This window comes from Lottia gigantea (assembly GCF_000327385.1).
Source record: "Lottia gigantea unplaced genomic scaffold LOTGIsca_21, whole genome shotgun sequence".
Lineage (NCBI taxonomy): Eukaryota > Metazoa > Mollusca > Gastropoda > Lottiidae > Lottia > Lottia gigantea.
In genome coordinates, this window is record NW_008708458.1 from 1,372,653 (window position 1) to 1,387,887 (window position 15,235).

The following is a 15,235-nucleotide window of genomic DNA, read 5'->3' on the forward strand; positions in this document are numbered from 1 at the left end:
TCAAAACGCAGAGTGTTCAAGGATCATGTTGAAAGACCAATTTTAATTAAACCCAAATCTAATAAAATTACACCCGTCATCGAGGAATCCTCAGAACTGTAAATAAATAAACAGTGAAGTGTGATATTAAATGCTTTAATCATATTTTTTAATTTTGTATTAGTGGAAACACAGTTCCACATACAGATGCAGGGTTTCCACTATCGATATATCTCACATCATGACTAATAGTACCACTAACGATATATCTCATGTCATGACAAATAGTCTACCAATGACGATATATCTCTCGTCATGGCAAATAGTCTACCATTGACGATATATCTCACGTCATGACAAATAGTCTACCACTGACGATATACCTCACGTCATGACAAATAGTCTACCACTGACGATATATCTCACGTCATGACTAATAGTCTGCCACTGACGATATATCTCACGTCATAACAAATAGTCTACCACTGCCGATATATCTCACGTCATGACAAATAGTCTACCACTGACGATATATCTTACGTCATGACAAATAGTGCCACTGACGATATATCTACCGTCATGTCAAATAATACCACTGACGATATATCACACATCATGTCAAAAAGTTTACCACTGACGATATATCTCACGTCATGACAAAAAGTCTACCACTGCCGAAATATCTCACGTCATGAAAAATAGTCTACCACTTATCTTGTATTGAACATTTATCTCTTTATTTGTGACCTTGGCCAGCGCTTTACATAGAAGTTTTTAGGAACTTCTTCAGTCTTAACACTAACGATATATCTCACGTCATGACAAATAGTGCCACTGACGATATATCCCCCGTCATGACAAATAATACCACTGACGATATATCGCACGTCATGTCAAAAAGTTTACCACTGACGATATATCTCACGTCATGACAAATAGTCTACCACTGCCGATATATCTGACGTCATGACAAATAGTGCCATTGACGATATATCTGACGTCATGACAAATAGTGCCACTGACGATATATCTCACGTCATGACAAATAGTCTACCACTGACGATATATCTCACGCCATGACTAATAGCCTACCACTGACGATATATCTCACGTCATGACAAATAGCCTATCACTGACGATATATCTTCCGTCATGACAAAGCTTCTACCACTGACGATATATCTCACGTCATGACTAATAGTCTACCACGAACGATATATCACACGCCATGACAAATAGTGCCACTGACGATATATCTGACGTCATGACAAATAGTGCCACTGACGATATATCTCACGTCATGACAAATAGTGCCACTGACGATATATCTCACGTCATGACAAATAGCTTACCACTGCCGATATATCTCACGTCATGACAAATAGTCTACCACTGCCGATATATCTCACGTCATGACAAATAGTGCCACTGACGATATATCTCACGTCATGACAAATAGTGCCACTGACGATATATCTCACGTCATGACTAATAGCCTACCACTGACAATATATCTGACGTCATGACAAATAGTGCCACTGACGATATATCTCACGTCATGACAAATAGTGCCACTGACGATATATCTCCCGTCATGACAAATAGCCTACCACCGCCGATATATCTCACGTCGTGACAAATAGTCTACCACTGCCGATATACCTCACATCATTACAAATAGCCTACCACTGACGATATATCTCACATCATGACTGACAGTACCGCTGACGTTCATAGATATTTATAACTCTATGGATGATATATATCACGTCATTAAAAACAGCCCCACTGACGATATATCTCACGTCATGACATAAAGTATCACTAACGATATTATCTAACGTCATGTCTCATCGTGCTATTCAAATTTTGGAGCACTGCATTCAATCGTTTAATCGAAACATTTATTGTTCTTGTTGATTATATTTACATAAATGTTTCTATCGATTTGATTGTATTTACATTTTCTTTGTCTTTACCAGGATGTTGGACGGACATCCCAGACAATACCTTCACATCTATTGTTTTCGTGCATCCGAAACAAGTTCGAAGAAAAGTGAACAAGTGAACAAAAATAACTATTACAGAATAATATACACATAGCACAAAGGTTTACAAAAAGTGACCTATTAGATAGGTTTCTTTATTTTTTAGAGTCAAATTTATATTTTTATTTTCATAAATGAAAATATGGGAACCCATCTTCAAGACTTTTTTTATTATGGATGAGTGGATTGGAAGAAAACTCTAGTGCCAACTGGTACTTTATTTTGCATCAATTCTCCGATAAAACCACACATTCTGAAATTAAACTTGACTTTCAAGAGTCGAGTCTTGGAAAAAGGTACCAAAATGTAAATAGTTTAAGTTTAAGTTTCTCGTACAACAAGTAAATGTGGCATCCAAAGAAATCTAAAAAGTTATTCTATCCACCTGATTGTCAGTGGCGTTTCTAGGAAAAATCAGGTAAGGGAGCCGAGCACGGGCCAGAAAATGTTTCAGGGGGGGCCACAAGTCATTCTTTCACTATGTAAAGCTGTTATTTGGTGAAAAGATGGTCTAATGTCTCTTTAATGATGGAGTAAAAAGTAAAAGTGTTGTCGTTTTTTCTGAACCATACGATATATAATGTATTATTATTACCTCTGACAGTTATGGATTTATTACTATAACCTTCAGGACTGACAGCTGGAACAGACACATGAATAGATACATACAGCGAGGTAAATAAAACATCAATCATGCAATACTCTGAAAAATCATAAAAATATTGCTCTATTTATTCTAATTAACCTAATTGGTCTCTTAGGTTTTTTATAGTATATTACTTCGCAACATAAAACATTGTTCATTTTTTTTCTTTCATGTAGCAATATAAACCTAAAAGCCCACACCTAGAGCATAGCGAAGTAATTGCATTTTAAAATATATAATGTTAACACGCAATATATTTTCATCCTCTAGAAGTCTTTCAAGGGGTTGTTCGGTTCAACAGAGAAATTTTTAACTAGATCACAATTTTGCCATCATTTTAACACGTTTTTATCGTCGGATTTGACATGGAAAATTTGAGAGACGCGGTGCAATATAAAATAAGTCAAATTTTCTAATTTTTTTATCATCAATTACAAGGCAAGGCTAGTTGTGTTTAAGGTGACCGTTGTCTAAATCTGAGAGAAGCTATCTATGTGCAGCGCACTTTAAAGGGATACCACTTCTTAAAAATAATAAGATTTTGAAACATGGCAAAAATGAGTCTCGGTGGACTTACCTGGTGTCATAACTAACAAAACAATCCCTGTATATGACAAATATTCTCTTTTCGGACAGGGACCGAAAAAATATCAGGCAACAGCCTGAAAACAAAGAAATATATAGGTAAAATTCCTGGAAAAATTTCCGGCAAATCAGGTGAAAAAGCTCCCAATCTCGGCCCACTTTTCAGCATCATGTGGGCTAATGGAGACGGGCAACGCCAAGCAGGGTGCAATAAGGGAAATTTTGCATGAGCCTGCTCTTTTTCGATGTCCAACTGTCGATGGATCTTTAACGTGCACAGCCTGTAGCACACGGGGCCTCGGTTTATTGTCCCATCTAGACGCTTTTTTCATGTCAGCCACTCTTACCTGCTTCACTGACAGAAGGAAACCGGGAAAATAATAATAGAGGCAGTTATTCAAATAAGTACATTTAATTAATCAAATTATCTACATCATGGCTTTAATCAAGTTGGCCACGAACAAGAATATCCATAGGTTTATAGAGGTACGGCTATTCTGTTGTATGTCTATAATTATGACACTAGGTAGGCCTACAGAAATAAGTCCACCAAGTTAAGCCAAGTTTGAATAACTTAATATTTCGGCCATCCAAAGAGGTGGTATTCCTTTAAATATATGCTATGTGTTATAAGGCAGTTGTTGGCCATCCAAGACATAAAGCGTAAAGTCCAAAAAAAACAGTTAAAGGGGAATAACTCCATTTACATGATGGTTATTCCACTTGCCAAAACACAACTTAAAGCAAAGACTGTGACGCAGTATTTGCAAACTAAAATATTTCCACAAGATCTAATAAGGGCATTTTTAAATTGAGATTTTAAAGAAATAGTTTTCATTTCGTTTTTGATTTTTTTTTTTTATTTTACGAAATCCGCGAGTTAAATTAAATTTTGGAATGTTATATTTCGGGAATCAAAATGTCATTTCCTGATATTCATTGCTGTTCTAGGGTAAGTAATGTCAAAGTTTTAAAATTACCTTTCTCCAAGATTTAGATGAACACTATTGTATGCTCGATTGTAATCTTGAAGAGGTTTAAATGGACTGTTGTTTAGGACGCTTTTTCAAATTATCAAGATTTTGAGTATCAATATCAGTAAACGAAAGATTGACGTGAAATAATTATTAGCCTATGAACGACAAAAGAAATGAAATCCGTTTGACTGTTTTTCTGCAGTCGAAGTCTAACATGCTCACTATGCTAACTGATAAGAGAGATACAACCTGCAGAAGTAGCCTACCATTGCTGCAACAAGCCTTTTATTTGTGGTAAAGGATAGCCTACACAAGGTATTTGAACAACGACCAAACTAACCCATCAGTCTAAGCTTACATTATGCTTTAATTGATTATTTTGTTTTTGGTTGTAGTTAACAGCCGAGAATATAGAAATAAAGAAAAGATATAGCAGGTTAAAACAAGAAAAAGAAAAACTTCAGAAACAAATTGATGTTATTTTCGAACAGAGAAAAGTTGAAGCTTTGTTAAAGAATTATGTTACTAGCAGAGAGTAAGTCTGGATAGAATAGATTCCATTCAGTTCATGGTTTGGCTCTGACAACTTATAATATAAGTTACACAATTTTGGAAAAAGAGGAAAACAAAATGTTTAGACTACACACAAGCCAACTTTATTTGGATATATGCCAAATCGTAACTAAAATTTGTAGCCTATTGCTTTCTGGAAAACTATTTGCTCTGCTTTTTCTTTCCAAAAAGTTGGTAGGTAATGGTGAATAGGTGAATAATAAGTGAATGGCTATGGCTTGATTTTGTTATTTAGCTATTTAAAACTTTATTTTCTAGTGTGTATGTACAAACTGAAAGTCAAACCTGGAATAAGACTAAATCTACTGGTATATCTTCTAAACCAAGCACAGCTACTGGTACTTATATTGAAGAGAGTGAAAAAATCAACAAGTAGGTTCTATTGTTCTGTAGTCAATTAAGTAACCAGATACCGAATTGAAGGAATTTTAAAGCAGTTTTCTAGTTTATATTCTTGTATTTGGGACATTAAAGGTTTTTCCTATTACATGAATTTCTAGTTTGGTATCTTTTTCTTGCAACCAATCAATCTGAATGGAATTTTTATTTTGATACTACAGATACCTCAGATTTACGACAGGACACTAGAATGGTACCGGTACTTAAGAGGCTATCTTCCTAATACACGAGTGCCAGAAATCACTTTTGCGTCTTGGTTATAGATGTACCGGTAATATATTTACAAGTTAAAGTAACAAGTATGTATATAACTAATAGTAAGAGTAATTCTGTTCTCTCTCCTATAAGATTAGTGAATATGCAGAGTCAGATAATGAAGAGATATGAAAAGGAAGTCAAACAAAACATGGAACATCTTCAAACCATTACAGAATTAAATGTAAGTTTTTATATATTGATGTGGTTTAATTGATAAATTTACTGTAAAAAAAGGAAGATGAATCATAGTCATGGTGTAACATTTGATATATTTGTGGGTCAAGTCTCCCGATGTGAAATGATTTTGAAGCTGATTTAATTTTATTATTTTTCAACAAGGTTTATGTTTGAGTTTAGTTAGGACTTAGCTGTGGTGTAAATGATAAGACGTTGATTCAAAAAACTATCTTTACTTTGACTAGATGATATTAAGTACAAACAATGTAAGGTAATAACTGATGTCACTTTGCAATTACGTTCCTTTGGTAACGTCATGTTTTTTAAGTCTATAAGCTTGCGGCAATCTGTGATAGTACATGTATATGAGTTTGGTTGTAGGATGTAAAAGCTTGAGCAACAACCAACCTGAAAAAAGATTATGTACGATAGTATCAATACTTCTTATATATTAAATCCTGCCATTGACAGGTGGGAATATCATTGTGACTTTAAAGTGAGCAAAGTGTTTAAGATATGATTTACATGGTGTCTATGATTAATTTCAGGGTAAAATAGCTCAGTTCGAATCAAAGTTACAGAAAAGTGAAGAGGAACTGTTTAAGATAAAACATGAATTGTTTAAAATCAGTGGACCCTCTTCATCAAAATTAGAAGGTAAACTACCTTTTTATAGCTCTTAATCAGGCAATTGGAATTGAATAAATTCAGTGTAAAAATCCTCTTCTAAAGATAAAATTAAACTTTTAAATTTAAAATTCCAAGATATATGATATAATGAATATTAAAGAATTATACTTTATACTTAGATTATATCTAAGGTGGTTTAAAGTTTTAGCTTTACAAACATTCACCCATATTCACTGTACACCAGGGTCTTCACTCAGCAGCCACTTTCAGTATCAGTAAACGGCCAATTTTACTCTGTCCCCTAGTCCATGGCTTTATACATGTTTGACTGTTAACAATATAATTTGTGATGTAATAGTAGTTGTACCTATTAACCTATATTACAGATGGTGTAAGACAGAAAGATATCATAAAAGAAAATACTAAATTAAAGAAAGAGAATAAAAAGCTTAGAGCAGAATTAGATGGTTTAGATAAGGTAGCATACTTTTTAGTCAGATCTTGCATGAAAGGTTTATGAGCCACCATTAGACATCAGAAATTGTTTTTAGTTTGAATTGGATTCAAACCTATGGCATTCTAGTCATGTCTGACTCATTTGTTTTAAACTGTACTTAAAGTCTTCATTAGTTCCATTTCCAATCTCTATTAGCAAAAAACATTTTCAGTGCTGTTAATAAAGTAAATGCCCTTGTTCAAAGTGGAGAAAATGTATTTGCAATCTATATTTTCATAATAAAATGAGTTGAAGCGTGTCTGAACATAGTGTGCTAACTTATGGCTTCCTTTCTTATCCATTTTTTTCTTTCCACCATGAATTCAATTGGTTTAAAATTTAGATGTAGGGATTCAATTTAGAACTAATTTTTTCCAGGGATTTTTTGACGAAGTAGAAGATATAAAATATGCTTTACAACAATCAGCTAAATTAAATAAGGAATATGAAAAAGTTTTAAAGAAAATGTGTCAGAAATATGGAGTACCTTTACCACACCCTGAAAAAATTCTCAACAGCTGATGATGATTTAGGCCTACACTATTGTTAATTTATCAGAAGTTAGTGCTTAAAGAGCTGAATAACACTTGGCATTTACAACTGTGATAAACAATTCAATAATTCACTGTAAGTGAAATAATGCTATGGAAGGGAATTTTTTTTTTGAAGATGGTATTTCTGGTAGTTTGAGATCTTTTCTCACATTTACTCATTTTTTTGTTTTTCTATTATCTGCCTTATGCTGCAGGCACACGAACGGTCATTGACACGAATCTTCAGTAAAATCTTGTGTGTCCACGATTCCATGATAAGATTATCACATTGCCGACAGGATTTATAATGTCAAACGAAATTGATTGTTCGTGTGCAGAAGCTAAGAAAGTTGAAAGATAGGCACAATATTCTCCAATTAAATATGAATAAGATTACAGTAATATACTGCAGGACAAAAAGGCTTGTAATTTCATTTGGTGTTGAATAATTCCTCCACAGAAGCAAATAAATACCAATGTTGCCACTTTGAACATTCCAAATTTGCCATCTTAGTTTTGTAAATGGAAAAATTGTTAACAAAGTTTCCAATTCTCAATCAGGCAACACTCCTTTATTATGAATTGAAAATTCACAAATTTTTGATATTTTTCTTTATAAATGTGTAAAATTTAAATATACACTTGTATAAATTATATAATAAATTATTTTATATTTAACTCACATATTTCTTGTTTATTCATGAACTTTAATAAAAATTAACTTGGATAACCAAAAGTTTTGATTTAATGCGTAAGTTTTAAGTATAAACTTTGAGTGTCAAGTAATTTAAAAGAGTGTAATGTTCCTAAGTAGTCTAAATTTTTATATGATAATTGGACACCATGTTCATAAGGGTTTGGCAAATGTTTCATATTTGATTGCATGCAAACTGAACATTTAATATTTCTTTTGAAAAATGCTACAGATCGCTACAATTTCAGGGCAACAGATAAAAACATATTCAGAAGATGATGCCCTTTCAACTTAGAGAGAGATTTCAGTGACTGGACCTGTTGATTGATTCTATTTTCAGGCCATATTCAACAGGGGCTCCAAGAAGCTAACCTAATCTTTAGCACGTTTTTTCATACAAAAATTGGCAGTACATATATATTCAGCCTCTACATGAACTTGATTTTTTTTTAAATAAAACATCAACTCTTCTCTGATATTAAGTAAATTATCATGATGTAGCCAGTGCTTAGATTTAAATGACAATTGAAAACACAATAATAAAACAAAACACAACCATCACCAACCCAGCACTCAAAATAAGCATCATAACACAGCAACATTCACTCGTTGGAAAGACTGATACATATCATCAACATGTACTCTTTGAATCATAAAAAAATGCATCACAGTCTATAAACAATAATTTAACAGATCATATCAAGATAATGGAAAGAATGTTATAAAATAAAAACATAAAGCTGTGAATTTCAAAGAACTGATTTTAAATATTCTGCTCTTGGTCTCTGAACTTCAAAGAATAGACCATAAATTAAAATTTTAAATAAATGAATAATTTTGCAGTTTCACGATGTATATATTTGCATTGTTGTTGCTTGATAAAATCAATAAACTTGAAGCACCAGAATCATTTTGACTTTAACTGTGGAATGTTCGATACGTCATTATCTACTTATTCTACAAGTATTATTCAAATTAGAATTTACTTTGTTGTTCAGTTTGCTACAAGAATTACACGATTGTAGATTACAAGTTATTCCCCTTGTCAGTTTAGACACTGAATTACTGGGGGAATGAGAGTTTGTCTCAGTGGGTGTGGCTTGTGAATCAAAGTTAACTCTCTTCATGTCAATCAAACATGAATTTCCTATACAACCTGTATCTCTACTTAAATTGTCGTTATTAGAAGGGAAAAACGCATTTAGTATGTTAGCACCATTCCTTTCAGTTTCCTCAGAATGTTCATCTTCTGCAATAACATCAGCACAATTCGTGGCAATATCAACAGCCTCTATATTTAAATCATTATCACAGTTTTCAAAAGCAGAATTATCCTGACCATTTGATTGACATATATCAGCACTACCGGGTACTTCTGTTTCTAAGTGACATGTTACAGCATCTATTGTCTGTTCCATGTCTCTATCAGCACTGAGTGTTATATCCTCCAAAATAGATTCCACAGATGAAGTATCTTTTGCTGTGTTGGCACAAACAGAAATTTCTATATCAGTAGTTTCAATTTGTAATGGTTCAATGTTTTCCACAGTTTTAGGAGTTTCAGCATCTAAACACAATGTGATCTCTGTATCAACAGAATCTGAACGTTCATTACAGGCAGTGATTGCATAATTTTTTTCAGTATCGAAACTAACAGACGACACTCTGCTGTTTAAAGATTTGTGGACTATATTATTGAGATCTGTACTAGTCCTGTCTGTTACAGACTGAGTTGAAATTAAATAAGTCTTCATGGGTTCTTTCCCTTTAACACTAATAACACCTCGATATTTCACTCTGAATGGAGAATACTGGAGTAATTTTGCTGTATGTTCTGGCACCTAAAAATAAGAAGAATAAATATCAATAACATAGAAGTATGGAGAATGTCATAATATACATATAACATAATTTACAGAGGTTTTCTTATCTTTATATTTATCAGGGCCATTTATGACTTCTATTTGCACCATTTCAATTTTCCATCCAAAGTTAATGGTTTCTGTAATTAGAGAATATTGTAAAGCTAGTAAATTTCTTACCTGGATCTGTTCTAAAACTCCAGAGCTATCCATTCTACTAGCAACATTAACTGTATCCCCCCAGATATCATATTGTGGTTTTCTAGCCCCTACTACTCCTGCTGTTACTGGACCATGGTTAATTCCTGTAATATAGTTTGGATATCAATTGATGATATTATTACATATACTATTTATATATTATTTATCTCTAGAAGGAGGCAAAATAAAAAATTACTGTATTTTCCATTGCATAGAGTTTTGATTCTTAGAATTCTATCTGTTTATAAACAATTCTATATAATTATGGAGGTCGCACAGAGTGGAGTTAAAACATGTTTGAGGTTCTGTTTTAATATTTCTTATTGTACTGCTGCTGTTTATTCTTAAAATCTCTTAAATAATTTTTAGAGCTTTTAGACTCCTTAATTTTCTCAACCTAGTATTGCAGAAGGATGGATAAAAAATTCGATAGTATCACAATGAACTATGTTAGGATTGTAATCAAGACCTCCAGGTTAGTCAGAAAGCAATTAACCTGGCGTTCTATTGAGTATCAAACTAGATATTTATTGAAAGGTAAACAAATAAAAGCTAACCTATTCTGACTTTAAACTGATTAAAAGAATGAATATTAATATTTTCTATTTTACTCGTTAAAGCTACAGCAAACTCTGTCATTATTTCAATATTCTTTCTTTTCTCTGTTTCATTCTGAAATATAACAAGACATGGTACATTAGTTTTACAACTGCATTAATAAATAGCCATGAAGGGTTAGGCAAGATTTTTTATATTTTTTAGTTTACAAGACAAAAGCGAAATTTTGTTCACCTTCACCCTCAACGTCTCCCACGCCCTTTTCCCTAACTTTGTGGCCAAATTTGAAACCCTGGTGCTACAAATTCAATAATCAAGATCAAGATGTCTCATGAAAATATGCATATAATTGGAATCAAAATTGAAAAAGTGGATCAAATCAAAAAAAGCCCACTTTGGCATGTGGTTGGTAAAAAAAGATACTTTCTCACTTGACTTTTATTTTTTCTCATGTAGCTAATAGTACATACCAAATCTGTCAAAAACTGGCAAAATATCTCACTTACATCTCCGAACTGTTTATTAGGTTGTAGTCCGGTAGCTGCCATGTATGTACTTCCTATAGACTTAATCTTTTCTACTCTTGTAAAATCTCCTTCACATAATAACTACAACAAATACAGATACATTTCAAATCAAATATCATCATCCATGTTATTATTAAATCTGTAGAGTACAATTTATATGGTCATCATCAGTTAAAACATTGTGTACAATGAAACTCAGGAGTAGAAATATCATCAAATTGTTTTTCAATATTTGAAAATATTTACATATGTATAACAATTTCTCTTACTAGATCAATGTCTGATATAATCTCATTTAAAACTCTAATACATTCCAAGCCTTCTTTATTAGCTGTATTCTGCTGGTAGAAATCTTTAAAATTTGGTATGGAGGCAAACATCACACTCACATTGGGGTAGAAATTATAATAGAGATTCTGAAATAAATAAAAACATCAATAAGAATAGATAGTGAGGGGGTCTGTAACTCAGTCTGTTAGAACATTGGACACTTGGTTATGTCAAACAAATGGTGGTTGTGGGTTCTAATCTCAGAGAGCGTAAGAAAGTCTAGTGGCATTGAACAGAACACATTATTCCAGTTGACACAGCTGTAAATGGGTAATACTTACAGCCTTTCCACCACTTTTACTGGGTAACTTAAGGAAATAGTCAGCAACATGAGCTGGTAAAATATTCTCTAATATCACTTTATTTAAATTAGCTGTCACTTTAATTTCTTCTGTTTTATTTTCAAACCTTTTTATCCACAAAAAATCTAACTTATTGGTATATTCCATCTACAAACAAAGAGAATATCTTTCAAAATACATCTTAGATTATATCTTATAAATGATTTTGACTATTTCAAGTGAAAAAAGTCCCTTCATTTCAAAATTTTAGATCTGAAAACAAATCATTTTGTGTATTATGACAACCAAATTGTACATCACCAAAAAGATGTATACTTATAATATAGTTTTCTATGCTCTAAGAAAATGCACATTTTATATACATGGACTGTTATCTGGTGATAGCCAACTGTTTACCCACAATTTGAGTGGCTTAACAGTGCCATCAATGTAAAAGTTTACGATACAGATAATAAAAATATGTTACCTGTCTATCTAAGATATGTAATGTTATAACAATTAAAGCTAGGTATATAGAAGCTGTAACCTTCACATCTAGATGACTGGCTTCACTGTAAATAACAATGTATCATAATGGATGAGTGTAACATACATTCACATCAACTTAATATTACTAATAATACATAATTTGATGGATTCAATCTAATTGATAAACTTTTCTGTTGGACATGACCAACTATTGATCATTATTTGAAGTCATTTGACATATCTTCCTGTAGACTAATAGTACATCTTTTATGATATATGCCCTGCTTTGTACATTTGTATGAAAGAGTTTTTAAAGAATTGTTCTTTCATCTATTCACCTTTATTATCATAGGAGACAATTCATAAAGATAAGAACAAAAATGAATGCAGAGCAGATCTTAAAGAAGAAAGCTGAAAGAGAATATAACCTTACCTAGACCAAAGATAAATTCTCTTCTCATCAAGATGGAGTATAATGTTAAACACAGTAAAACCAGTTAACATACAACTTAGTTTAATAAAATAACTGAGATGTAAAAATACACTGCAGCTAGTTAAAGCTAGTAAATAACTGTAGATAAAATACTGAAAATAGAAAATCAAGTATCAAGAACTCTTGTCATCCACATCCACATACACACAGCAATTGCACCGATCATAGAAAAAGACCAAGTACATTAAAATCCAGTATAAGATTGTGTTGTCATGCTAGATGAGATGGAGCAGAATAGGACCTTGTTTATGATTTCATATCACCCTGTCTTAATGCATTTCATAGTCAAAATAAAATTTTAAGAACTTTTTTTAAGCGCAATGTACAAGTCAACGTTATAATAACCTCAGCTTGTTGACAATATTCTGTATAATGATTATTAACTGTATACTAACCTCAGCATGTTGACAATTTTCTGTATAATGATTATTATCTGTATACTAACCTCAGCATGTTGACAATATTCTGTATAATGATTATTAACTGTATACTAACCTCAGCATGTTGACAGTATTCTGTATAATGATTATTATCTGTATACTAACCTCAGCATGTTGACAATATTCTGTATAATGATTATTAACTGTATACTAACCTCAGCATGTTGACAGTATTCTGTATAATGATTATTATCTGTACACTAACCTCAGCATGTTGACAATATTCTGTATAATGATCATTAACTGTATACTAACCTCGGCATGTTGACAATATTCTGTATAATGATTATTAACTGTATACTAACCTCAGCATGTTGACAATATTCTGTATAATGATTATTATCTGTATACTAACCTCAGCATGTTGACAATATTCTGTATAATGAAAATTATCTGTATACTAACCTCAGCATGTCGACAATATTCTGTATAATTATTATTATCTGTATACTAACCTCAGCATGTTGACAATATTCTGTATAATGATTATTATCTGTATACTAACCTCAGCATGTTGACAATATTCTGCATAATGAAAATTATCTGTATACTAACCTCAGCATGTTGACAATATTCTGTATAATGATTATTATCTGTATACTTACCTCAGCATGTTGACAATATTCTGTATAATGAAAATTATCTGTATACTAACCTCAGCATGTTGACAATATTCTGTATAATGATTATTATCTGTACACTAACCTCAGCATGTTGACAATATTCTGTATAATGATTATTATCTGTATACTAACCTCAGCATGTTGACAATATTCTGTATAATGAAAATTATCTGTATACTAACCTCAGCATGTTGACAATATTCTGTATAATGATTATTATCTGTATACTAACCTCAGCATGTTGACAATATTCTGTATCTGTATACTAACCTCAGCATGTTGACAATATTCTGTATAATGATTATTATCTGTATACTAACCTCAGCATGTTGACAATATTCTGTATAATGATTATTATCTGTATACTAACCTCAGCATGTTGACAATATTCTGTATAATGAAAATTATCTGTATACTAACCTCAGCATGTTGACAATATTCTGTATAATGATTATTATCTGTGTACTAACCTCAGCATGTTGACAATATTCTGTACAATGATTATTATCTGTATACTAACCTCAGCATGTTGACAATATTCTGTATAATGAAAATGATCTGTATACTAACCTCAGCATGTTGACAATATTCTGAATAATGAGTATTATCTGTATACTAACCTCAGCATGTTGACAATATTCTGTATAATAATTATTATCTGTATACTAACCTCAGCATGTTGACAATATTCTGTACAATGATTATTATCTGTATACTAACCTCAGCATGTTGACAATATTCTGTATAATGATTATTATCGGTAATGTTATCTGCTGTTACATTTAATACTTGGTTGTCTTCACAAGACAGCTAAAATAGAATAAGATAATAATTTTAAAAAAAAGATTCACACTCAGTCACTGTCTCATCAACATGTCACATTTCTTCCATGTTTCACTGTTGCAGGTAAACCTCTTAGAGACTGAGATAATAAATATATGAAAGGTGTCACTTTATTTTCAAACTGGCCAAACAGGCTTGCATATAATTGTGGGACTTTGCTACGGCAAAGTCCCAGTTTGTTATCGAAATGTCAATTCTTTTTTTTTTTTTTTTTTTTCGATTTTTACACACCTTCCTGAGCTTAGACTACAATAGTTGCAGCAACCTTTCAACGTTCACGAACCTTAGATATAGGCGACGATGTGCATAAATATATTTTGGATCTTTTTTGCAAAACCGGAAGTGCCACAGTTCAATATGTGCAAGAATAGATAATCGGCTCTAGAAGTCGTATTTTCCGGTCGATTTTCTTTGGGTTTGCATTTTTGGAATCTACTGTTAAAATCTGAAAGAATAGCCGTTTCAAAATTTCAAAATTCGAAAATTTGTCGCAGACATTTTTTTTGCCAAATTTTGCATTTTTTTCATTTTTTTTGCTTTTTGTCTGATTAATCTGAAAAAAATTGAGCAAAGACAGTTTAAGAAAGTAAACA

At 32.2% G+C, this 15,235-nt stretch overlaps 3 protein-coding genes across 3 annotated transcripts in view; 1 reads left to right on the plus strand and 2 right to left on the minus strand.

Annotated features, from left to right (window-relative positions):
• The first annotated feature begins 4,115 nt into the window (after positions 1-4,115).
• Positions 4,116-7,324, plus strand: LOTGIDRAFT_231712 (hypothetical protein). Its single transcript, XM_009054158.1, has 7 exons — positions 4,116-4,210; positions 4,631-4,770; positions 5,067-5,180; positions 5,556-5,646; positions 6,191-6,299; positions 6,659-6,750; positions 7,147-7,324. The coding sequence occupies exons 1-7, from the start codon at positions 4,178-4,180 to the stop codon at positions 7,288-7,290; spliced, it is 723 nt and encodes a 240-aa protein (XP_009052406.1). The 5' UTR covers positions 4,116-4,177; the 3' UTR covers positions 7,291-7,324.
• A 2,560-nt stretch (positions 7,325-9,884) lies between these two features.
• Positions 9,885-10,160, minus strand: LOTGIDRAFT_115364 (hypothetical protein; the record flags this gene model as incomplete). Its single annotated transcript, XM_009054159.1, has 1 exon — positions 9,885-10,160. A coding segment is annotated over one exon (276 nt), but the record flags the coding sequence as incomplete, so codon positions are not given.
• Positions 10,161-10,610: 450 nt separating this feature from the next.
• The window catches only part of LOTGIDRAFT_115371 (hypothetical protein), a gene marked incomplete at both ends in the record, with an annotated part of 22,843 nt that continues 18,218 nt past the window's right edge, over positions 10,611-15,235 (minus strand). The window contains 7 exons of the mRNA XM_009054160.1: positions 10,611-10,730; positions 11,123-11,224; positions 11,413-11,559; positions 11,755-11,922; positions 12,242-12,326; positions 12,677-12,828; positions 14,942-15,051. Of these exons, the coding sequence (XP_009052408.1) occupies positions 10,611-10,730; positions 11,123-11,224; positions 11,413-11,559; positions 11,755-11,922; positions 12,242-12,326; positions 12,677-12,828; positions 14,942-15,051 (884 nt within the window). The remainder of the gene's footprint in view (positions 10,731-11,122; positions 11,225-11,412; positions 11,560-11,754; positions 11,923-12,241; positions 12,327-12,676; positions 12,829-14,941; positions 15,052-15,235) is intronic.